The 25789-nt window shown below is 37.5% G+C and overlaps 1 protein-coding gene across 2 annotated transcripts in view; it reads right to left on the bottom strand.

Annotated features, from left to right (window-relative positions):
- Positions 1-25789, bottom strand: part of TRAPPC8 (trafficking protein particle complex subunit 8) — a 55525-nt gene that overhangs the window by 14408 nt on the left and 15328 nt on the right. For both annotated transcript variants that reach the window (XM_064442801.1, XM_064442802.1), the window contains 19 exons: positions 25086-25170; positions 23386-23633; positions 21741-21856; positions 20236-20386; positions 18817-18917; positions 17209-17314; positions 15521-15652; positions 13242-13466; positions 12040-12148; positions 11110-11304; positions 10798-10925; positions 9658-9732; positions 8827-8953; positions 7728-7885; positions 6469-6911; positions 3209-3356; positions 1850-1946; positions 940-1008; positions 784-824 (listed from right to left, as the gene is read on the bottom strand). In XM_064442801.1, the coding sequence (XP_064298871.1) occupies positions 784-824; positions 940-1008; positions 1850-1946; positions 3209-3356; positions 6469-6911; positions 7728-7885; positions 8827-8953; positions 9658-9732; positions 10798-10925; positions 11110-11304; positions 12040-12148; positions 13242-13466; positions 15521-15652; positions 17209-17314; positions 18817-18917; positions 20236-20386; positions 21741-21856; positions 23386-23633; positions 25086-25170 (2754 nt within the window). The remainder of the gene's footprint in view (positions 1-783; positions 825-939; positions 1009-1849; positions 1947-3208; positions 3357-6468; positions 6912-7727; positions 7886-8826; positions 8954-9657; positions 9733-10797; positions 10926-11109; positions 11305-12039; positions 12149-13241; positions 13467-15520; positions 15653-17208; positions 17315-18816; positions 18918-20235; positions 20387-21740; positions 21857-23385; positions 23634-25085; positions 25171-25789) is intronic.

Genomic DNA, 25789 nt, shown 5'->3' with positions numbered 1-25789 from the left:
GGATACATATGGAAAATGTATACTCAGCATAAAATAAGCAATCTAACATCCAGCTACCTAAATCCACTATGCTAATGTAGATTTCTGATCTGACTCAAACGGCCTATTTTCCTCAGGTTTTGGAAAAGTAGTTGCTGTACCAAGATAATTTGCTAAAAGGATTCTTCTTCAGACAATACCTGTGTGCTCAAAAAGATTGGAAGAGCATGGTAGTCTAGAATCTTAAACTTTAAGAAAAATCAAAGAAACAGACTCCTTGAACTGACTGAAACCTACATTAGTAGTTTTGAAATTCTGGTACCTACAGCCATTAGAGGTTTCTGGTTTACATGATAAGCTGTAATTAGAATATTTAACTTCTATTAGTAAAAATATAATTAAGAAAGAAAACCCCAGTAGAACAAGGATCTGACATCCATGAATCTACTAGAAAACTAGAGGACTGGGAAATATTCAGAAGAACTGCTCTGAAGAGTTGGAAAGGAATGGAAAATGTTTGCAAAGAAGTTAGCATCACAGTGCGCTCCCGAAGTAGGCCAGCTGTGGAGTTGGGAACTTAAAATTCCAGACTACCCACTAGCCTATGCTACCTTACCTCCTCTTTGTAAAAAAGGAGAGCTGACCTAGAGGGCATATAGTTTTTGATGTGTAAAACAACTTCCCAACTATGAAAGCACTGTTCCCATTTTTAAATTTTTTTTAAAAAGGCCTTCCCTGGGATACCTACACATGACAGGGACACCTTGCACAAGACAACATATGCAGTTGCACCAATTCACCTACCTGTTCATTTCCAAAGACAATGTCTGCAAATGTGTAATTTTCTATGGGATAAAGAGAGAAGGCATTGTTTCAGCATCATGAGAAGTCACAGCTTCAGCATACAGCATCCAAATAGCATTTTCTTCAAAAAGTTACCACGTTCAGGAGAGAACCTACCTTCTGAGTTTTTACATCTTACTGCTTTAAAGCATAACTTCGCTCTCTCTCTGCTAGCAAGTTTAGTATCTGAAAGAAAAAGGTTGCAAGATTTTTGTCCCCTTAACATAATCAGAGTCCCTACCTCCTCATTAGCCAAAAGTCAGCCTTTAAACTTCACAAATAAACACTGGTGATACTCAAGAAGCGTAACTAATCAAGCAGAGCAACTGCATGACAGTAAAGAAAAATTTTCTGTGACTACACAGTAGTAAAGATGAACCTTCTGCTGACCCCTTCTATCCACTTCTGGAGCAGGAAGTGAGCCATAATACATAAAGGAGACACAGAAAAAGACAGAAGGAACAAGACAAAGATTCAGTTTGTCTGACTGGTTGACCCTCAATATTAATGCAAGCGGAATACATGTCTAGACTAATTTTTAAGTACAGAAAATGTCAGCATACAAGTAAAGATAACATTAGATACAGTAACAGCACTTTTGTCTGGAATAGTTAGCGTTTTAAAAAATTAGCAGCTTATATTAGACAAGGCAGGATACAGCACTAGCAATTCCGATACATTTCTAATAACTGGATAGAGCACTTATCAAATATTCTGTTGGTCAGTTAACACTGAGATAAATAACTAAATGTAAAGGAACAGTGAAACATATTTCTTGTGAGGCAATTTATCAGCCAACCCAGATGTGAATTTCTGTAAATCACAACTTACAGGTAAGTTAAGCCCATTTTTAAATTAATGAAGTCAGAAAGTTATCTGTCAATATACTTTGACTATATGTTTGGAAGGGACAAAGTTTTTAGAAACTAATTATTCTGAAAGCCAAATTCAACTCTTGTAAGATTCTTAACTGTTCTTGTCAGGCAGAAGCTAGACTTGCCACCCTTTGGTTGATAAAGGTACACACCTTTGTCTTCAGAGATGTTAACAGATTTTTGAAGCTTCCAGTGCTTGCTATTACTTGAAACTTGCACTATATGAAATTCTTTAACACCAGTCTCACTCTAAGGAAGAAACAAAAATTATGTCAAATAAGACCAATCACAATTGTGATGTTCTACATCACATAGTAGTGTTCATTACAAGGTGGCACTGCTAGAATCTTAATTTAACTCATTCACACCACCCATAATACAGTACTAAGGAGAGACAAGAAGGGAATTAAGACCCACTGTAACATAAAACAGTCCCAGCTCACAGCAACTTCCAATTCCAGTAAACAAAGCCACACAAAGAGGAAACAAAGACACACACCCCCCAAAAAAACTACCTGAAAGCCAGTATTTTAGATTAAGATGACTATAATAAAACAGCCTTTTAACTGCAATGCAGAACACTGTCTGCAAGGACACTTAAGTAATCTTAGAAACTCTCACTAGATCTTAAATCTCAGAAATTCAATAAGTTTTTTTTAAAACATATATACACAACGCAAAGTAGCTTTTAGGCTTGGTTTCCTTTCTTGGAAAGAGTGAGGTGGTAGTGGAAAATTAAGTCTCACACAACGTTATCTGTTAACTAAGTACTTATAAAACATTCCTTCCTCCTCAAAGGAATGGACAATATTCACTTCAGTAGCTGAAGATAAAAGTGTAGACACCTTTAAAACAAAATGACAAATCAGTTCAGTGATTCCACTACCAGCTGAGTAACTAGGAATTCTATAAACAAGAGGATTCAATTACTTTGTTTTGTGGCTGAAAAAATGGGAGCAAGTTTACCAAAAAAGAGTAAATTTAAATTAGTATAAGAAAAACTGAAATATTTTCATCTGCTTGCTAAGTCAACAGATCACAACAGACAAATTTGTACTTGGATTATATTTGCAAAAATGTCTTTTAGAATTTGGTATTAAATGTAAACACAGAAGCTTCCTTCAAGTCGGAGCTTAAATTTTGAACTTGCATTACCACTAATTCTACCAGTGTTTTCACTGAAAGTTTGCAGGGGGCACAGGTTGTCTCATTCAGAACTATCTTGAAAGTTGCTATCAAGAACACTCAAGAATTTGGAATAAATCTTCCTCAAAGAAAAAGAATTCCAAACCACAGTTCTGGAATTTGCTTAGGATAGAGATAGCAGAATTCCAGAGAGTTGAGATATACCTTTATGTTAGTACTCTTTCAAACAGTAACTGGAATGATTAAATATGCAAGGTTTACTTAGGGTTTGCAAAGTAGAAAAAACCTACTTAAGTCTTGGCTCTACTGGTGTCACATACCTGCTGAGCTTTAGAACAGTATTATTACTAAAAATAGGAACTTACAGTATTGATATTTTCAACATCCACGAACACCAACATATTGTCCCCTCTGCCTTCTTCATCTTCAAGTGCATTACTTCTGCAGACAGTAGCTCGAATATGTAGAGATCGGCTAGTACAAATAACTGCTGTGTGCCTTAATACTCTATGACTAGGAAGGAGGGGGAGAAAAAAAGAAAGGACATTCTGAACATCCAGGAGTGCTGTCCAGAACCTGTCATCAAGAAGTTTAGTATTTATGGCAAACATAAAAGCTAAGGCCATTAGACAATTTATTCCTTTCAACCACCAAAAAGACACTTATCTTTAGCTTCCTATCAAAACTATATTATTTTTAACAATCATGCTGCATGGGTAGGTGCCGTTCAAACATGCAGTCTCTTAGCCAGTTTGAAATACTGGAGGAAAAGGTTCATATGTTACCATGACAAAAAATAAATCAGAAATATTTCTGATTAAGACAACCAGTACAGTGAAAGCAAACAGGCACAAAATGGCACAGGGATGTCATTAAGCTATTTAATGCCACCCCATGCTTTGGGAAATAGTTTGAGTAAATAAACCAAGGCCCACTAGTCACACCTCCTGCATAAACATTTACTGAAAAGCACTTAAGGGTACCACTGCATTCAGCAAATTCCCCTGAACTGAGAATCTTGGAAGTTTACTTCTAGAACCATCACTACTCTCCTTTTTTAGGCATGCTGAACCTCCAGGCCAGCAAGCCCTTTGTAAAAGTTATCTTCCTGTTTTTCTAAGGATGGAGTAAACTTCCATTGTTGGACAACATCAAAACACGTGAGATTCTTCCCACGTGGAAGCTTTAAGTTACCATAACTTCCACTTGCAAACATGAGAGGCACGTAAAAATTTGATATGCATTACCTACTAAATATGGTTAAATTCTATGATTCTAAATACCATGCAATACTTGTTTTGGGAGGGGAGATCAGTGGTTTTCTAAACTCTACTTTACTTAATGTCACCATCTACAGAATAAACTTAAGTTTTGCAGTTAATCTTCAGATATATAGATGTCTCTATATCTTTCAAGTGGCACAAATTATTTATTTTTTTCAAAGTTTAAAAGCTATGCTCAATCTACAAAGAGGACTGTTAAACAAGATCCCATTGCTTAAGTTCCCCTGGAAACTTCAATACAGTAGGGAACAAGTATATTCCCCAACCAACCATCTCCCATCTCTGAAACCCCTCACTTCCTGAATATTATAACTCAGAGGAGAAATAAGTTCCCCTTAGAAAAAAAAAAAGGAAGAAAAAATAACTAGAGTGTAAGGGAACAAATTCCCTATTCCTGCAGACTAGCTTGAAACCAAATGAAAAATTAACTTTGGCATTTCAGAAGCTCCAGAAAAGTCTCAACAAAGGGTGCACTGGCATGACTTTCAGTTTGATTTCAAGAATATACCACTGGTCCACTCTCTTGATCATCTTCAACTTACTTGGCTTTGCTTTACATTACAGAGCAGTCTCACAAAACAAGAATTTAGTTTCTTTCTCAGAACTAGCCTGGAAAACAACCTCCAGCCACAAGCAGACATTCAGTCTTTGTGACTAGAGCTCACCTGAAGTAGCCCTACTCCCCACCATCATCCTGATGATGAGACACCTGGTACAGAGATCAGAGGTGCTGGTTTTGGCTAGGGTAGAGTTAATTTTCTCCACAGTAGCTAGTATGGGGCTATGGTTTGGATTTGTGCTGAAAACAGCATTGCTAATGCACAGATGCTTTTGTTATGCTGCGTAGTGCTTACACAGTTAAGCTCTTTTCAGCTTCTCACCCCACCAGCGAGTGGGCTGGGGGTGCACAAGGAGTTGGAAGGGGACACAGCTGGGACAGCTGACCCCAACTGACCAAAGGGATATTCCATAGTATATGATGTCATGCTCAGCACATAAAGCTGGGGAAGAACACAACAAGGAGGGGGACATTCATGGTGACAGCGTATTATCTTCCCAAGTAACTGTTGCGCATGATGGAGCCCTGCTTTCTCGGAGATGGCTGAACACCTGCCTGCCCATGGGAAGCAGTGAATGAATTCCTTGTTTTGCTTTGCTGCGTGCATGAGTTTTGCCTTACCTATTAAACTGTCCCTATCTCAACCCATGAGTTCTCTCACTTTTACCCTTCTGATTCTCTCCCACATCCCACCATGGGGGTAATGGGCAAGCAGCTCTGTGGTCCTGAGTTGCCAGCTGGGGTTAAACCACAACACAAGGTTCACCGCCCTGATTACAGATCCACTCCTCCTAGTCTGCTTCTTAAGGTGCGCAGACACATTCTCCAAACACATCCAGTACGCACAGCTCCATAATAAATTTATCTCCCAGAAAATTACGTAGTAGCATTTTTTAAGTCTGTGGCCAGTACTCTTAGTGGGCTAAAACTCAAATCTAGACAAAGCCTGTTGTAATTTTATCTCAGCTCTCGCTATGAGCTCTAACAGCTATAAGGTAGCAACATAAGAACAGTATTTGCAGAAGAGTGAAAGAGGGTGGTAGAGAGACAGTCTTCAATTCTGATTTTGGCTGTTTGCTAGATTGCTACACTAAGGCTTCCTGAAGGCTGATCTCTTCACTTTCTAAGGAAAGGCCTATTCACCCCAGAATCTCTGAAGAACAGGTTTTTCAAAAAAGTTCTCCTGAGCTGCCTTAGCCTCACACATGGGTGGGACTTGGGAATAAGTGACTTAAGTCAACTTGCTACCTTTCAATTAAGGTTCAAAGAAAGCACTATCTCCTAGCTTGTGGTGCCCACTGTCTCAAGATAGTCCAAAAAGGAACTATAAAATAGCATGCAAGTCAAACTTGGTATTTAATCCCTCAGAAGAGAGTAAGTTTCATCACAATACAATTAGTGACCATATTTTAACTAAGAACAAAGTCTTTCTTGTCTACTTCAAGCAATTTTGTTTCATAACCTGCAGGAAAAACTAAATAATGATTTTTCCCTTATGCCTCAGAAAGATGTGGTTCTAGAGAAACTAAATATGAACAGAGATTGCAGTAACAGCATTCCATTAACCTTCCTTCTATTAAATTATTTTAATAATCACCACTTTCATGGAAGCAGTGTAAGGCTATATAATTTCATATGGAAATTAGGTCACAGTAGAAAATTATTGCTTAGAATAGCAGATAACAGGCCACTTTTACATCAGAGCCATTGAGAGAAATTCAGTAAGATTTACATTTATGCTTACAATGTTTATATGACAAAAAAAAGTAGATTAGAAACTTACCACATTTTTGAGTGTCTCTTAATACTTTCATAGTAAAATAAAAAGTTAATTTCATGAACACCTTCTTCATCTGGTCCCCGTAACCACATTGGCAGCTGCACTGAAGCTCCAGGAAGAAGAACAGCATCAGGAAGTGGGACATGTATTACTTCAGGCTGACCTCCTGTGCCAACCCCAAAGTCTACAGAAGAAGCTGAAGATAGCAGTGCTGTACGCACAGAGGTAGGATCTGTCACTACAGTCTTGTAAGCACTACAGTTTTCAGAAGCTGAAGGACTTAGTGGTGTTAGAACAGCAGTATTTCCACCAAAAGTAAAAAATTCTGGATGCTTGGACACAACCTTCAGTGTGGTAAGAGGACACTTGCTTACGTTCACAAATTCTACATACGCTTTTCTGATTTCGCCACAGAGAAGCCCTGTAGGAAAATTTATAAAGAACACCTGTATGGGAGAGAACAGGAGAAAAGGAAAACCTGAACATTGACCCAAGTTACAAATACACATTAAAACAGCAATCAACATATTTAAACTATATTGCTCTCTACAGCCTCCTGAGGTGGGGAAGTGGAGAGGAGGCACTGTTCTCCCTGGGATCCAGCGATAGGGCACGTGAGAACGGTTTCAGGCTGTGCCAGGGGAGGTTTAGACTGGACATCAGGAAGCATTTCTTTACCGAGAGGGTGGTCAAACACTGGAACAGGCTTCCCAGAGAGGTGGTCAATGCCCCAAACCATCAGTGTTTAAGAAGCATTTGGACAATACCCTTAACATGCTTTAACTTTTGGTCAGCACTGAATTGGTCAGGCAGTTGGGCAAGATGATTGTTGTGGGTCCCTTCCAACTGAACTATTATATTCTGTCATAGAGAGTGTTGTCATTAACCAGTTAGACCGTTTTAATAACCCTAGTAAGGAAAACCACTGTGTTTTAATTAACCAACTTGAAGAAATATTCTAGATGAATGGCAAGCAAACAGAAAAAAGCTTCTACGCCTGTTTCCCCCTCACCCTGAAGTTTAGCTACAAAAGCTTTGCCAACTAGATTTCTGAAGGAAATAATGTCCTAAAATTGTTTTAATTTGAAGACTTCAAGCTTCACTTGATAAAAGAAAACCCCACAGAGGTTGGGCACTGAGATCAGAGATTAACTGGGAAGATTTAGGCCTTATAAGTTTAAGTCTTCATTGTTAGAAACACAATTTATAAGCCCTGGATTCAGCCATTTGCTCAAAACTGCCAACAGAAAGTAGCTACATACCTCCAACAAAGGCATTTCTTCTGTAATAATGGGATCTAAACGTCGATCAGGTCCATATTTGATAGATGTTTTTTCCTCTTTTGTGTTATTAAGTCGAGGCCCTTGGATTTCTAAATCTTGTCGTCCTCGTACAGATAACCCATTGGAGACAAACTTTCCTGAAACAATGTTTTAAAAGTTTGATTTTTTTTTAAAAAAAAGTAATTCCTAACTTTTTTCTGAGAAGTGATCCAAAGCTCCCTACCCAATCTCAAAACCATTTTGATTTTTCTGTTATTGGGCACATGCAGTGCTCTGATTAAGCACCATCACTGATAAAGAATTATTCAAAGCTTACGTCACATGTAACACATTGCTACCCCAAGTTCAGACAGCTAGTTAGTCTGCCCTTTAATAGTTTGGCTTCAATTGTGGGGGTGGGGGGCCTGGACTGTGGAACATGAAGGTGATTATTTCTTTTCTTAATTTCTGCCAAGCTGGAGAAGTCACCCAAAACATTTTTATTTCCTTCAAAGATAGGCTACCACTCTCCAAATGTTTGTGGGGGTTTTTTTTTGCCCCGCAAAGGTTTCCAGTTTGTAGATAGCTAAAAAAGCTTCATTTTTTTTAGACACTTTCAAACGTGTGCTTTAATCCCCACTTCCTCAAACAACATTTTCCATATGAAACTATCACATGAATGACTCAGCAAAACAGAGTAACTTGCAAAGAACTGCAGTGCAACATTTAAACAAAAGCTGAAAACTAAACAAAGCTAAAAGAAACAGAAGAGTGAATGGCTAAAGAGTCAGTGAATGTTGTTATAGAATCAAGAAGCATAGACGGAATATTTAAATGTTTATTTTTTTAATAGTTTCAGAATTTCCAAAGACTTAAGGTACAGTAAGTGTGGGTTTGGCATATGCTACTTCCTTTCTCATGGGACTCCTACAGATGCCAATTCATTCTTTTCCTGTTCCAATTATTTGCCTTGTTTCTATGTCCTTACCTGAAGGAAGGCCTTGCATCATGATAGTCAAACATTAAACACTAGCATTTAGTTCTATTCTGAAGAAGCCACGTCTCCCCCTTCCAGAGACACAGAACTTAATACACTTACCTGTCTGTAATGCAACAGAAGGATCTATCCCATCTAATGTCACAGCACCCTGAACAGTGCCAAGATTATAAACGACTCCCAGAATATGTAGCTCCCCTGTTTGATGGGGAAAGAGCTTTAGTCTTGCCTGTGGAGATACGTTAAATTTTTGTTGTTGTTGCTACTAGAAAAAAGTATTATTACATTTAAATGTCCAATTGCTAAAGACAGATACATTTACTTTACAGTTGTATCAGATGTAACTGCATACAGTAACTACTGGTCATTTACTGGATTCAAAATTTCATACACAGAATTTATGAAACCAGTCCACAGCTGAGAGGTGCTCATTACATCAGGAAAGAATTCTAAATTTAATGAAAATCAACTTTGAGGCAGAATCACAGAATAATTGAAGTTGGAAAGGACTTCTGGAGGTCATCTTGTCCAACTCGCCTGATCAAGCACAGCCATCCAGAGCCAGCTGCCCAGGATCATGCCCAAATGGCTTTTAGTATCTCCAAGGGTGGAGACTCCACAGTCTCTCTGGGCAGCCTGTGTCCAGAGCTGTTACCATCCCAGTTAAAAAAAAAAATAAATTTTAGAAAAGAGGTGTTTCATGATGTTAAGATGGAGCCTCCTGTGTTTCAGTTTGTGCCCACTGCCTCTTCTCCTGTCACATCCTCCCTTCAGATATTTATACATATTGATGAGATTCAGAAGTTCCAGTATTTCATAGATCAGTAATGTCTTCTGTAAGTTTAGCATTAAGTTCAGATCATAACAAGTCTGAACTCCACCCTGAAGTTCAACACTGAAAAGACTATTTTTAAAACAAAGTACAGTACTTACCACTTTTGTTTCCTCGCTATTAATTAAAAATTCTGCTATTGCTTCAGTTCCTATCATATCATTATCACATGTTCCCTGAAAAGAAGAAACAGCTTTTCAGAAACTATTACTCCTAGGCAGGAAAAGTGCCATAAATATTACTTCCTACACCTTTTCTAAGGTGTTCAAGGAAAGAAAAAAGCATACAAATTTCAAAACTGCAGATAATTTGAACCAGCAGGTGCTGTATGCCCCGCTCCTCAGGCTTTCCTGAATTAAAGAAGCCAGTAGAGAACTCAGTAAACATTTGAGAAAAATTTAAGATTACTATAAATTGGAACTATTCCCAAACAATTTCACTGATACCCACAGAAGTATTTATCATATCATTAAAGCAGCACTTCAGATCAGAACAGAAGGCAACATGTACAGTAATCCTTGAAACTTAAATGAAGCCATGTTTATAACTCTGGCAAACGCTTACAGCGCCTTTAGAGATCACTATGTTCCAAATGCTTTTGGCCAGGAAACCAAATTATTAAGCAATTTACTGTAATATTCAGTATTAGAACATATTAAAGCCTTAAATATGAATGTGAAAACAGTCCTTCAAAGGGGAGTTTTGGCAGTATTAGCTGAAGTGTTAAATTAAACAGTAGTAGTTCATCTAAAGTATTCAAACATTTGTTTTCAATAAAATAAATTTTCATTTTTTAATCCATGTACCAAGATGCTCATATGGCATACCAGCACAGTTTTTCAGAACACACATTCCGCTACATACAGTAGCTCAAGTAAGAAAAAGTTATATAATAACACACCTATTAACATTGCAAGTCATTTCTGCTACACAAGGCTAGTGTGACTCAAAATAGATGTACTACACGCACAATGAAATATTGGAAGCATTTTGCTTTGCATTAAGCTTTACAATAGTCATTACAGTGTGTTTGTTAACTTAGCTGCTTTCTGCCCTACAGATCCAGGAAAACCTAAACAATGCGTAATGAAATTCAGTAGCTGCCTTTTTTTTTTTTTTTAACTTTTTTAATTTATACTTAAACCAGCTGTTTTTATATTACAGAAAACTTCAGTGAATATATATGCCATAACTGTAGCTGTTTGGTTTTAGTTAAAAAAAAAGCATGAAGCTTTCCTTACCAGCTCTGTTTCTCCATCATGCTTTGCATTGAAATCTTTAGGTTGAAACTTCCACAGTAATGAAAGGTCAGTCAAAAGAAGTGGAACTTTCAGAGGGTTTCGGAAAGACACTTCTACAGTTATTGGTTCTATTGAAAAAGTGCAAGAAAATAATGACAAGAGGCTATCCCCACCACAATCTGACAGTCCACCTAACTCAAAGCATTCTTGTGCAAATAACTTGCACAGGAACACTGGTTTAAATCTACAGTAACACAAGAACAGATCTACCTAACTCACTGTATGTCTGAAGCGTATAAATCTTAAGTTTACCTTCTATCACCGCAAGTGGAAATCTGGAGTTATCCGAGTAGCGATTTAAACAGAACTGTGTTGGCTGAAAGTTTGAAGGTATTATTCCTTTATTTATCACAGATACGACCTGCTCCTCAAGTTCCTTCCACTGTTGTGATGACTCCGAGTCATACTCCTGATCGAGACTTACATGCGTAGCTGCCTGCTTTTCACCTAGTATGAGTAAGGCAATCTTAGAAGATAACAGTGGCATGTCACAGTTGCAGAGGGCTGCACTGGCAATCTGGTAAGCATTATTAAAATATTTTAAGTTCTCAGTCACTGTCATTTTTATGTAACAGTTTATATAAGCCAGTGAATTGCAAGACATTTTGAAATACACACGTGGAAGACAACACTGAGGATAATTTGAGTATATTTCTATTTGCAAATTGTGGAATTCCAAGATTTTAGCATGCTACACGGTATACTCCGCTTACAGATTATTTTTACTTCACAAGACTACAGACAAGAGTAAAGCCCTGGTTTATATAAGAATTTCCACTCAGCTTGCTTTACATTCAGGAATCGCAGTGTTTCAAAAATTCATCCAATAGAAAGTTAACTGTAAAGCTAATTTCTAGCACTGGCACTAGCATCTAGCATTTGCTAAAGCATTAATAATCCCTTTCACAAAGTTCGTTACAGATGGGCATTGAAGCTTTCCAGCTATGAAAAATAGTGGAACTCAGCACATCCACATACTCAGATGTCATATTTACAGAGGAAACCTGAAAACATCTAGCAAGCAGATACTAAGCTTAAGCTTTTCTTTTGAAACCTTATTTAAGAAGTTATCTTGTGGCATTGGTTTTACATAACAATAGATTTTTTTTTTAAATATCACCCTGCATGTGTTTTGGTTCCATAAATAAGTAACTTCAATCTGTTCACATAAAGTTTTCTAACCTTCTGCTGGTCTTCGATCATGCCCAAAGAAGACACGGGTTGCTGAGCTGTTAATATATGGTAAAGGAAGCTGTGGTAAGGGACCATCAGGTGATAGCTGGGTTACGTTCTGGAGCAAAGGAGGAAAACAGTGTGTCATGCCATTATGCAAATACATGATGTTCATGCTATACTTTACCAATGTTTGAATGATAAGGAAGCAAAGTTATAAGCACTCAATGTTTGAACAGGTAGTATTTTTAAGATGGAATCAATCATTTCAATTAACTGTTTTGATAGTTCCTTCTGCTTTGACAGACTGAAGTACTATTTTTTCTTCAATAACAGTATAAAGCTCATGACATCTTTATGGAAAAAGGAGAATAGTTATTTTAATCCAGCACTTTAATCACTGTTGTGGCTGCATGGCTGTTAAAAGCTCTATTTGATGCAAAGCTTGACTCTCTGACTTAGAATTTGATAAACTACATTCACTACACCACCATTACACAAGATTCTCACCACAGCTGAGCTGTAGACTCATACCCTAGTCTCAAGTAATGTCTACCATAACTTAGCAAACACCACAGAACTGCTGTTTACAAGCTTTAAAAGACAGTAAATAACTACATGGCTGCAAGTTGTGTGGTGATATAGGCACTAAACACCCCATAATGTATATGGTACACTACAATCCAGAATCACTCACAAACCTGGAAGTAATTCAGTGAGTCACCTGATGTATCAAAAATATGTATTAAAGAATAAAATTCACTACAACATGGATGGGGAATGCTTTATAGTACCAGAAAATGTGACAGAGCTACTTAGTCTTTATTAAAGATTTATTACCAAAAGCCTCAAAAATCATCATAAATTGATCAAAAAAACCCCAGACCCACTTCTCCTAGAATAAACTGAACTGAACTGTCACGAGCTGCAATTCAACCATGGCCCTCAAAAGGAAGACGTCACTTTACTGTAATAAAAACACAGAGTGTCCCACTAATACCCACCAGTGGAAGTACACTTGATACATACATGAGATGCAGCATATTTGGTTTTTTGAAACCTGAAGTAAAAAGTGAACACATCAACTAGATAAAACCACAAGCCTGGATCAAAGCAGATGTGACAGAAAATCATTTAATGACTTAATAGAAAATTACTGGTAATGAAATTACTCGTTACTCAAGGAATAAAGACACCAAAAAGTCATTTACCTTATAAACATAAAGATATTCTCTTAAAAAAGCTCCTTGCTGAGCTGGAGATTGTTTACTATCATTGATCAAAATATGCCTGAAGGCAGACACAGCATTGTCAAGCTGACAAAGCGTAAAGGACTGGCGACCAATAGTGAAGTTAATATGGTCTTCTGCAAGAGACCAGCCTTTCCCTTTGTAAACCTGCATGGCTTGACAGTAGCAACGTAAAGCGTGTTTTTTCTGCAAGAAAAAAAACCAAAGAAGTTAATTTCTCAAATAATCCCATTAACCACTCATTGTAATGTTAGGACGGTTGAAGAGTAAATCAGAAAAGTTACTGAAGTTTACACTACCCTCGTCCCCATCCTAAGTGTAATGTTTGCAGAACTGTATCTCAGAGCATCTGTTCAACATTAATCTAAGCGCAGAAGTGTTGGGTCCTACAGTACAGAGCCTAGGCTGCTGATTGAGTTCATGTTTTCAAAGACTAGTGTAACAGGCAGTAAGTTAAAAAAGAAAACAAGAGAAGACTACTTTTAAGAGTGCACGGTGCTGCTTTAGGACTGACTGCTACAGTCTACATAACTCTACTGCCAGGCCTCAGGACATAAGCTATGTTCAAAACATTTCATTTCATTTCTGTAACTGGACTTTCAGTGTGACAGTTCCAGTCAGTTGTTCAGTGGACACACTTAGGACAAAATCCATGCCAAGCAAACCAATAAAACACAGCCCTACAGTACATACAAGACAAAATTACCAATCGCATCAGCCATTGGGAGATAGGTGCTCTGCTCCCAATCAGCTCCAGAGTTCCTTTCCTGTACATACATCAAGACCTGGGCATTCAATCCCAAGTCTAGGTATTGGACATCTGCATATGCATTCACTGTACAGGCAAGTCTCAGCTTCTAAAAAAGGGGAAGAGTGTATCCTTATTTAGAGCAGTAATGGAAAAAATCTAAGATATGTTCAGATTGGTATGGTGATGACAGCACAGGATAAGCAGTAAATCCTTAACATCAGCAGGTACTTACTGACACTTTAAAATATGGTATTACAGTACGCAGCTGCGCAGCCTGACTGACTTCTCTTCAGTAGCATTTAATATTTTGGTGCCTCTACGGATATGGGAAAAACCCAACGCCTACATTTACTGTAACACTGAAAAAGCATTCTTTGGAAACCAGAATCCCTACAAGAATTAGGTACAAACAAAGAGACCTGTTACCTGAAGAAAAAGTCAAAGCTTTATAAAACGCATGCACTTTCCCAGGCAAAAGAGTGAGATATAGAGGAATAAATAAAAAAACCCTCTGATCAATAGTTCCCTATCAGTACTGTATTGTCATAACAAAAGATAGGGAAACTACTGCATGAAGAAAACCAAGGGGGGAAAATACTATTATTCTTCACATCTGTGATTTTAAATGCAGAAACCAAGAATACAATAACACCACCCCCCAGGACCACAGGGCTTTGTTTCAAACATAATTCTGATGCCTCGGTTCTGCTGTATTATTGATTTGCAATACAAATTTCTATCAGAGGTTTGCAGCTTATCAGCAAACTGAAACTGACCGTATTCAAGGAAATCCCCATAACCAAACTACGGTGGCTAACCTCAGCAGGAATCAAGCACAAGCTATCTTTAGAGATTCTATCCCAGAACTGAGGCAGAAATAAAGCACACAAGTTATGTCCAACAAACTTCGAATTTATTTACCACAGCTAGAGTGGCCTACACAGGAACATGAATGGAATTAAAACCAGTCTAATTTGTATTGGTTTAATTGCTACTTAAGTTTAAGCAGCCATATAGAGATGCTTTTGTTTATCTTGTAGTAACTGCTCACACACCTGCACCTCCACTAAAAAGCATGTTGTCAAGGCACCGGGAAAAACATATCTAAACTTTGCTATTTTTCTAATAAAGTAAGAGTTTAACAAATCTCTAACTCCTGTAGCTCACTCTTATCTCAAGAGTAAAAATAATCCTTTACCCAAATAAAAAGCCTTGTATTTCACTGTGGGCAAAACAGACTCAGAAATGAAAAAAACCACACATCACTTGAAGCTTAAGACAGTGATCTTCAGCATTACTTCCAATCAGAAGTAAAAGACTATGCTGATCGATGCAGAAGTCATTTTCAGAAGATCAGAGCTAAATACTTCTGACTTACACAAAAGCATCAGAAGCCAAGCATCTTCCAGACTAATGACACATTTAACATGTTTTTCAGAGTGAGTATCAAATACCAGGCATATTTTCCATGCAGAAAGATAATACTTACCTGGCCTGCTTTACTAAACCCATGACCAGCCAATATCATATGAAATGCAAACTTTCTAACCATGGGACTTTTCATGTTTATAAAGCAATGGGCTGCCTGCTCCAACAGAAGTGCACTGCGAAGATCTGAATCCTATTTTTAAAGTAAAAATGAGAATTAGCTTCAAAGTTAAATAAAAACAAAGATAACAGTGACCTTGTTTAAATGCTAACAGACAAACTGTAATAGTGCTGTGAAGTTCAAGATTCTGTTATATCCAACATTGTATTGATATGTGTGCATATAAAAAATAAGACTAAAAGTATTTTTCACTTTCTTATATGTATAGTGTTCAATACCAAACTCACTGGTATTTTTTTCCAGTGGAGAGATTTATGTATCAACCTGTTTCAGTTTGAGTGACAAAATAACTAATTTCTGTTTTTTCAGTTACTCAAGGCTACCCTTTCTAACATTTACCTCTGAAGCACTCTGCTACTTTTTCCTCTCCCTCCCCCTGCATATATTAAGGCTAGAAACAAACTCAGAGCTTTAACAGGATGAAAGAAAAACAGAGGGAGCAATGGAACTTAGTGAATATCACAAGAACTATGATGATTTCTTAATAATGTACAATTTCTTAGCATTACCCCCTTCTCATGCCAAGACACTGCTATATTACTTTAACCAGTCAGAACAGAATCTACTTGATTTTACCACAACTGAACACCCTGCTATCAGCGATGTCCAAGTATGCTGTCTGGACTACAAATATACTATATAGGGCACCTACATAGTATCCTATGAAGATTTTCCCTGCAACTCCAGAAGGCATCACAAGTGTACTACATACGATTTTAAGTTGTAAAATGACTATGCAGAGCCAACAGTATTTAAATTCCTTGCTTAAATAACTTGTACTGCTTGCATAAATTTTGGTAGCAAGCTTAAGTTGAAAGGGCAAGGATGAAGCTACAAAGACACTTGAGAAACTTACAGAATGAAGCAAATTTATTCCACACTTAATCTGTCCCAGGAAAAGTCTCAGAAGCATCACATTTGGTGCAGCTGGCCACAAAGCCAGAACTAACTGCCAGTTAGACCTTCCTCCAAGCTACATAGGGGATGCTACACTATTACTGGTATTACATTTGTTTCACTCCTTTTCAAGCAAGACACTTTCTGGGCTGTTAGAAGCTAATTCCATGCTTAATTTCCACCAATTAATATTACAGAAGTGTTCAGACTAGCTTTCGCTTACACAGTAAGATTCTAATGATTCATAACAGCTGAGCTACAGGAATGCCTTAGTTAAACTACAGAGAACTTCTGATTATATGTGGGATAGTATCGTTATGGCTCTGGCAAGCCATGCTAATACTTTTAAACCATAAGTTCTTAAACTGAAAGTATACCATACAAGAGCTAAGTAAACGTCAAAGAGAATTTGTTGTAAAGCCAAAGATAACAAATGCACATTTAGCACGTTTAAAGAAGTCAAGCAAGTCACTTGACTAGGAAAATAACGCTATTAGTTTCTTCACTTGCTGTATAAACAGTTTTCTTCACTTCATGCTTTATACTGGCTCACTTGCTACCTTTGGCTAGAAAACGTCACAGAACAAGAACCAGAATGTAACCTAGAAGTGCTTGGGTAAGTAAATGAGTCAGGGGAGGGCAAGAATGGAAAAAGCTACTATGTGTTTTACCTCACTAGTTAAACGAATCAGAAGAGCAGCTGCCTCCGAATATTTGCTTTGACTTTTTAAGATTTCAGCACTAAGCAGCACACAGCGTTCAGCCAGAACCATGTTCCTAAAGCAAAAACATAAATGTATTAATATTTATCAAAATAGACCATGGAAAACTTTTCACCTCAAATCTGACAAATTTTCTCCATATTGCATCAGACTGGTATTCTGCCATTTATCCTTCCTAAAGTAAAATATATGAAATTTCATCCCCTGCAAGACACCGCGAACAAGCACAGTAAGTGTCATATCCTACTACAACAGCAGCTTTCCAAAAGTCAAAGCTAGACAGCATTTTTGAGGACAGTATTGTATTTATAGAATTACCAACTAAAATGATTCAACCAACTAAATCATCTGATAAATGAGAAGTCCAACTGCCAGAAACAAGTTGTGCTGGGTTGACCGTGGCAGGTACCAGGTGCCCTCCAAGCTACTCTAGCACACCCCCTCCTCAGCAAGACATGGGGAGAAAGTCAGATTGAAAAGCTCATATGCTAAGGTAAGGACAGGGAGATCACTCACCAGTTAGTCACAGGCAAAACACACATGGTTTAGGGAAGACTAAACTAATTTGTGCCAATTAATAACAGACCAGGATAGTGATAAAAACAAAACACCTTCCCAACTCCTCCTTCTTCCCAGACTCAACTTCACTCCCAACTTTTCTACCTCCTCCTCCCCCAAGGGAGGGCACAGGGACAGGGAAAGGAGTTGTGGTCAGTTCATAACATTTCATCTCTGCTGCTCCTTCCTCCTCATGCTCTTCCCCTGCTCTGGCATGGGGGCCCTCCCACAGATACAGTTCAAGAATTGCTCCAGCATGGGTCATTTCCAGAGGGTACAGCCCTCCAGGAACAGACTGTTCCAGTGTGGGCTCCTCACAGGTCACAGCTCCTGCCAGGAACCTGTCAGGTGTTAGCTCCCCACAGGCTGCAGTTTCCTCCAGGGCACATCCACCAGCTCTGGCACTGAGTCCTCCACAGGCTGCAAAGTGGATCCCTGCTCCACTGTGGTCTTCAATGGGCTGCAGCAGGGATGACATGCTTCACCATGGTCTTTTCTGCTGGCTGCAGGGAAGCATCTCCTCCCCCGCTCCTTTCTCACTGACCTTGGTGTCTGCAGGGCTGTTTCATTTTCTCATTCATTTCACAGCTGCTGTGCAGCAATGCTTACCCTTTAAGCATGTTATCACAGAGACATCACCAGTATTACAGACAGGCTCATATTTGGGCAGCAGCAGGTTCATTTCAGAGCTGGGTGAGAACTGGCTCTGTCCAACACAGGGGGCAGCTCCTGCTGTCTTCTCACAGAAGCCATCCCTGCAGCCACCCAACCACCAAAATCTTACCAGGTAAATCTAATGCACAAGTTTAATACGCACTCTTAAAAGCGGCACAGATCCCCTTCCATGTTATCCGAGATTAATTAGCATATCTTACTCTCTGAAAGTTTATCATGATTCTGTGATCTTTTAGTCATCTGGCACTATCACTGTGCAGGGGAAGAAAAGTTAAGCCACCAGGTATTTCAACTCCCATTGGATCAGTAATAAAGTAAACATACTTGCAGATATCTCGATAGGTCTGAATTGCTGTTTCCATATAATGAGCAGGATACGGTCTAGGAGCTCCAGGCTGAAGAAAAGCTGATACTGCTGCCATTTCCTACAAGACAAATTCAGTACTGCCACTGTAGTTTTTTCAAATTGTAAGCCTCAAAATCCTGGAAGATGTTTCAACAGCTACTAGTTCAAGATGTTCATCTAATCAGTTACTGGCATATAAAAGAGTACCCAACACACCATAACTGATAAAAGGTTCAATACAGCCTATTTATGGCTCTGCTTGTAATTAACCAGACAGCAGCAAGAGAGTTATACACACTCAGCACAAATGTTTTCAGTTGATGGTAGACCCAACACTATGCAGAAGCATTGACTCAGTACTGCTTTACAAGTCCAAGAGATAATTTCCTATTGCAGGAACAATCTTTCCAATGAAGTAGCACTACCATCTATTTTAAGATGAGGACTGTTTTCCGACTTTTGCTTAAATGAAGTAACATTCTCAGCTTCCAAGGAGACTCTAGTAAACATGCACTCTGAAATTTTACTTCTTTCCTTATAGGGTGAAGGTAAGACAGCAAAGTTTTTCTACAGTAAAGACAGACTTGTAGGTTGCAAAAATTCATAATTAAGACTTCTACAAACCATTCATTAAGAAATTAAGATAACCTTTCAGATTATCCAAATGCAGAGCAACTGTCTGTACTGCAAAAATACAGATTTATTTAATGGTTTTACATCAAGATGGGACAGCGTACAAGAATGCTTCCATAGCTCTACAAAGTAAAGTTTCAAATTTTATCAAGTTAACCAGACTAAAGTCTACAAAACATAGCTCCTAAAAATTGTTAAAACAAGCTTATTTTTCTCCAGTGTTCTCATTTATCTTGTTGAATGTTATTTTAGTCACATAAACCTTCAATCTCTAGAAAAATTAATGAGTATTGTTTAGAGTGAAGTTCAGAGACATACTCAAACTATATCCCTTCCAGATTCTTAAAAAAAAAATATATAATACCATATTCATAGTGACATAGTCCTGACTTCCTGGCAAATAAGTTTTTTGCCACAATCTAGAAGAGTTTGAGTTATCAGACTCAAAAACACCTGTTTGAGTTATCAGACTACAAGTTTAATGATGCATTTTGCTGGAGGCTGCATTCTAGGTAGTCTCCTTTCCATATTTCACATTTTAAGAATTAACTCTTCAATTTTCAGTAACAGCTTTATTCCCTTCATAAAACAGCAGCCAATAGATTTGAGAACACTTTCAGATTTTCTAAAAGATATGCACCAAATTTGGCAAGACCTTTATGAATCTGGCAGTGTAGGGAAGAGATTGCAGTGTTACCTTCAGACAAATATTAGAGATTATTAGGAAAAGTTCACAGAGTATTTATGTTATGTGAAGTACCAACCAGTGCTCCAGCTGCATAAAGCATTGCCTGATCATTTAAGAAGTCTTTCTTTGCTGTATGGTAACAGCTATATGCAAGTTCATAGTGTTGCACCAAAAAGCACAAGTCTGCCATTTTCCGGATTTGAAGCTCTGGTGCTTCTGGTGGATACCTATAAATACAAATATTTAAATTCAAAGTCATAATTTTAATAAATAGAGCAAGACATGCTCTATAAAGTTGTCCCCTCATCTTAATTTCTATTCACAAAGTAGGAATAAAAACTGTATTGCTTCAGCCTTAACCAAAATAAGCTAAGTGAAGCTGCTTCCTTTCTGCCACATGTAACTTAGTTTCACACCCTACTTTTCAATTAACAAGATCCACTGTTCCATTAACATTCAAAGTAAGCATTCCTCTTAGCCAAGAAATACTGAGAAGTATGCAGCTATCACTGAAACTGCTCAGTAAGATTAATTATTAGAGCTAAACAGAGCTGTATGAGAAGGAAAAAGAGAGCGAGTGTTCACCTAGCTGTAGTTGCTATTTCTCCTCATTCCTCTAGAAAGGAAAAAATCCACTAAAAAATTACGCCTTATGCCAAAACACTGGGCAAGTTCCTGTCCTCTGCAAGCATCAGTCTAACTTTTGCTTAGTCAAATATATATGAATCACTTCAGTGAAGATCAAACATTTTCAAACACTTGTTAGTCAAATTTGTAGGAAGGAAGCCACACTTACAAGTTCAAATAATACAGAAAGCTGAAATTAACAACATTTTGATTATAAATTCAAAGACACAGAACATACAAATTTAGAGCTGTATGCATCGGGAACATTAACTTTGGCAAGGTAATGTCCAAGAACTATTTACAACTCTGTGGTTCAGATAAGACAGTTGGAGAGTGCTTTTCATTATACATCCTCATTTATAGATGGAAATGACAAAGCATACAGAATGAATATTCTGTTAAAATTTAAAACCTGGTTTTAGTGTAAAATACAGGTGCAAAAAAGTAAGAAACTCCCCTTAATTTAGCTCTCAAAGGCACTTGCAACAGCAATATACTTAATACATAACTGCAGTAAGTTACATATTTAGGAAAACAAAGACACCCATACATGACATTTGGCTCAAATAAGAAAAAGCTGTACTATATTTTTTTAAAATCCCTTACAGCAGACCATAGCTTCTTTTTGTTACTACTATTCTTAAAAATGTACATTCTTTGTAACTTAGAAAGCTTCACTGTCAATATAGCAGGAAAATGGGCCTGTAAACAGTTTCTTATATCCCCTTTTTCTTTAAGTTCTGCTGCTCCTTTACTGCACACATTTAGGCATAGTACTTTTCATGACTTCTCCAATTAAAGTCTTTTACAACACTGGTATTTAGTTCACTTTGCAGAACACCAAACAAATAAATACAGGCTTCCCCTTCCCACTCCCCCACCCCCACCCCAGCCCCCCCCCCAAAAAGGTGCATTTTCAGTTTAGATCTAAAGGTAAGGACTGAAATTACTTACAGCAAACCAGAAGTATTCTTCAATTCATTTATACTTTTCTCTGGAACCTTGCTGCCACTAAACCATTTTTTAGTAGCGGAAAACAGTGATCGACTCAAGCCTTTCCTGGATATTAACTGCAAAAAGACACTAAATTAGAGTACTACATTAACTTATACTAATATATCTCTTGTAAACTAATATAAAAATCCACACTTCATTAAGGCTTCCTAAATTGTTTTTTTCCATAAAACAAAGAAACAAAAACAATAACCAAGAGCACACTCCTTTAGAATTAATCACTGACACTGAGATAGAATAAATATATTAATTGCAACTTCTATTTCAGACAGCTGAGGTTCACTATGGATGCTGTGAACTACAGACATATCAATCCTAAGAACTGAAACATTTGATGTATCTGAAATTTAACAGACTATCTAATCCCTGGTATTAGTCCAACCTAAAAATCTAGACTAAAATACAAACCTCAAGAGAGCATTCTCCCTGTCATGATCCACCTAAAGGACTACCACAGTAGTATCAAGGGGACTAGTCATACCTGCAAGCAAGGTTACACAACTTTATTCTTCTAGATCATTTCTACTAATGAGGAGACTTCCACAGGGAATTACCATTCCCAAGATCTAAGGCAAATTACATCTCTTTTTAAAGATAATTTTTAAAATTGTAACATCATGCTTTTTTTACCACTACTAGCAATGCAGTAATACATTCCCAATGGTAAGGCAGCTTGCTACACTTTAGGTATGCACTTTTTTGTTTCTTCACAAAACTTTCCAAGCGTAAACATGGTCACCATATACAAATTCCTGAAAGTCAATTGAGGGAGAGTGTTTCTTACAGCATATGATACTCTGTATTAAAGCCCCTTGTACTTAAAACTATAACCTGAATAGACAATTCTAAATACAGAGTTCAGGTAACAGATTGATATTTGAGTCCAAGTCTAATGCTGAATACAGTAATTTGATTGTACCACCGTAAAACAATCCATCTCTCCAGCTGTTTAAGACATATAAAAGTGAAACACTTAGAAATGCAATGGAAACAACTTTAATGTATTCCCTTGACTTAACATAGGCATGATATTAATGATCACACTTCAAAAAAATCCTAGTTTAGAGAAAACATTCAGTTGCAAAAACTGCTGAGATCAAAACAGAACTGCATGATTTAGGGTGTCCATGTGTTCTCCCCGTCAACAAGTAGCAACTGAAGTATGCAGCTTTTTTTTGCAGACAATTATTGATGAAAATACATTTCTTAACTTTAGTTGTGCCTTCTAATATTGCAACACAAAAAGTACATTTTGTTCTCCAGGCCAGAACTGTCCAGAAGCATAAAATATTAAGATTTTAGGAGCAAGGACAGATATCCCTGAAAATAGTTGAGACAGGCTTTCACCAAGAAGCCACCTTGCACTTAAGTTCTGTTGATACAAGTTGGGTTTTGTTTTTTTAAGTAAACAAATTGAGCAAAAATGGTAACTTCAGCTATTTCTCTTTAATTTACTTAGTTATCAATGAGATCATTGAATCATTAGATACAGAAGGAAGTAATAATTTCAAAACAGATTTTTTGATAACTGGATTTATACCCCAACGGTTTTTTTCTTATTATGTGTTTTTAAAAGTAAACTGACCTGATCATTAAGTTGCCGAATTGTCTTCTCTATATGTGGCAAAAGTCCCCTAAACGTGAATTCCTGTATGAACTGTCTAATTCGATCGTGATCTGTGAGTGTTAAACAAGCACCATGAGGCGTTCCAGAATTTGGTTTCTTTGACTCTTGCAATGATGCAGTAGCCTTCATGTAATCAGTGCTAGCCAAACTGCCGCTGGGATGATCCAGTTGAAGGGGGTGAGTCTTAAAGTTATTTGACAGGCCATCTATTGAAAGATTGAAACAAAAAATCCAAGTATAAAGTTAATTAAGCATTTTGGTTTTCAAGTGTAATTTTTATTAACCTACTTTAAGGTTTTCCTTACTCCAAACTGTTACACAAAGCTATTCACCAATTATTCTGCACTACAGATCAGTGCAGAGCAGACAGCAGCAGAGCACTACCCAAGTGTTACATCACTCTTGCAAATCTTCAGGAAGCTCAGGGAATCGCAGGAACTACAACACATAGGGTTTTTGTTCTCAATTGCAGTGCAAAGAATCCAAAAGTATGCTGACTAGTATCAGCCACTTTGAAGGAAAACTATGAAAACATTAAAATCAAATATTCGCAAGAAGCTGGAAACATAGCAATTACTACAATGGCTCCATTGAATCTGTTCACCTCTTTTCTGCTTATGTTTTAAGGTAACAACCAAACTTCTTTTTTCCATGCCCTTCAAGCAATCATGATGTAAAAACAACTTCCTCCGAAGTCCTCTTAGTTCAGTGAGAAAGGCTGCTGACCACTACTGCATCTAGCTATACAAACTAGACCAAGACACTGTTTCACTCTAAGAAATAGTTCTCTTATTTATTATTTCCTTTCTATGTAAGAGAATCACCTTGATTCATCTGGCCCTAGCTAGCACTGAGCAAAGCTGAGCTGTGAAAGCAAATCCTTAATGGACTTTACTCATTAAATGTAAAGCTGGGTATGTAATGTTCAAACAGCAGCTTGCATGCTATATCCTGGTTGTAAGGCCCTAGAAAGCTACTTTTTTAGGCAACTGCAGGCTCTCCTACATGGACTAGATCTCTCTGTGCTTTTCAAGTCAGGTATGAGGGATGTGGGCCGAGTCAGGCCATATAGTTTGGGGTACCTCCACTTCCCTATTTGATGATGCTTCTCATCTGAATCCTACACAGCTGCCTTAAAAAAAATTTAAAGGGCCATGTATTAATTTGAATTCAATTTACTGTCCTCTGCCATCCAGGAGCTCAGGTGTGAGGCAAGTTTTTCCAGCTGACTTACAAAGTCACTACTTTGTTATTTCCAGATTTAAAACCAAAAACAAGTAGAAAAAAGCTACACATGTCAGCTTCCAAGCTACATCAGAGCACACTAACCAGAACTTTTATCATGACGTAAATTAACCATTTAATCCTATGTTACTTTCTATTAATTGTCGGAGTTTACAGACAATATGCTTAATCTTACAAAGGATGAACCCAGTACACCCATAGCCATCTCATTAAAGATACAACTACCAATCCAGTAAATCAGCACCACAGCATTTTTTTTTTCTTTGTGGACACCATGTTAACATTATCTTTGAGCATTTAGAAAAGTTATTACTTTGAATTCCCTAACAAATCACTGAAGTGATTACTGTCCAAGACACGAGACAACTATATAAACACTATCACATCAATGTTTTGACAGAAGTTAAAAATACCTTTAATTTCACCATCTAAGCCATCTGATATCAAGTGATCAGTATTCTTGTTTGAAATCACAGTATAAGAATCTTCATAGCAATCCTTCCAGGGGGAAAAAAAAAAGTCAGAATTTTAAGACTACTAGTGCACAGAGGAAAGTCAGTCAACAGTAGTTAAGTTTAATAACAGTTAACTGAATTATTAAGAAAGCATGTTTGTTTGTATACATTCATTTCTTAAGTTGTTTGTGAGGCTTTAAGAACCCATCCTATTGTAAAGATGAAAGTTATATTCACCAAATGAAGCAAGTATCTTCTGGCTTGCTCAAATAGCTTCACTGTCAACTAAGTAAGCAACTCCAACTCTTTACACAGCAATGCCTCCAGCAGTGAAAATATGCTCCCTAAAGCAATTCCTGAACAACCTTATACAAAAATAAAAATCATCTATATTGGACAGCTGACATGAGACAAAAAAGCTGTAGTTAGTTTACAGTAGAACATTACTTACTGGTCCTCTTTGCTTACAGAATACGTGATGTTTTGACTTTCCAGCACCAACTAGATTTGGTAAAGAACTACAATTCCAAGAACAAACCTTTTAATCAGATGCAGTTAACACTGCAGGTCCGTCTAAAGCAAACACACACTATCACTTGCCATCTTTGCAGATGATAGACCCGACTGGATTGCAAGAAGTTACCAGAAAAACCACACATACC

The sequence above is a fragment of the Phalacrocorax carbo genome, chromosome 2, assembly GCF_963921805.1.
Source record: "Phalacrocorax carbo chromosome 2, bPhaCar2.1, whole genome shotgun sequence".
NCBI lineage: Eukaryota > Metazoa > Chordata > Aves > Suliformes > Phalacrocoracidae > Phalacrocorax > Phalacrocorax carbo.
The sequence above is the reverse complement of the archived record's forward strand: the minus strand, read 5'-3'. Positions and strand labels throughout refer to the sequence as shown.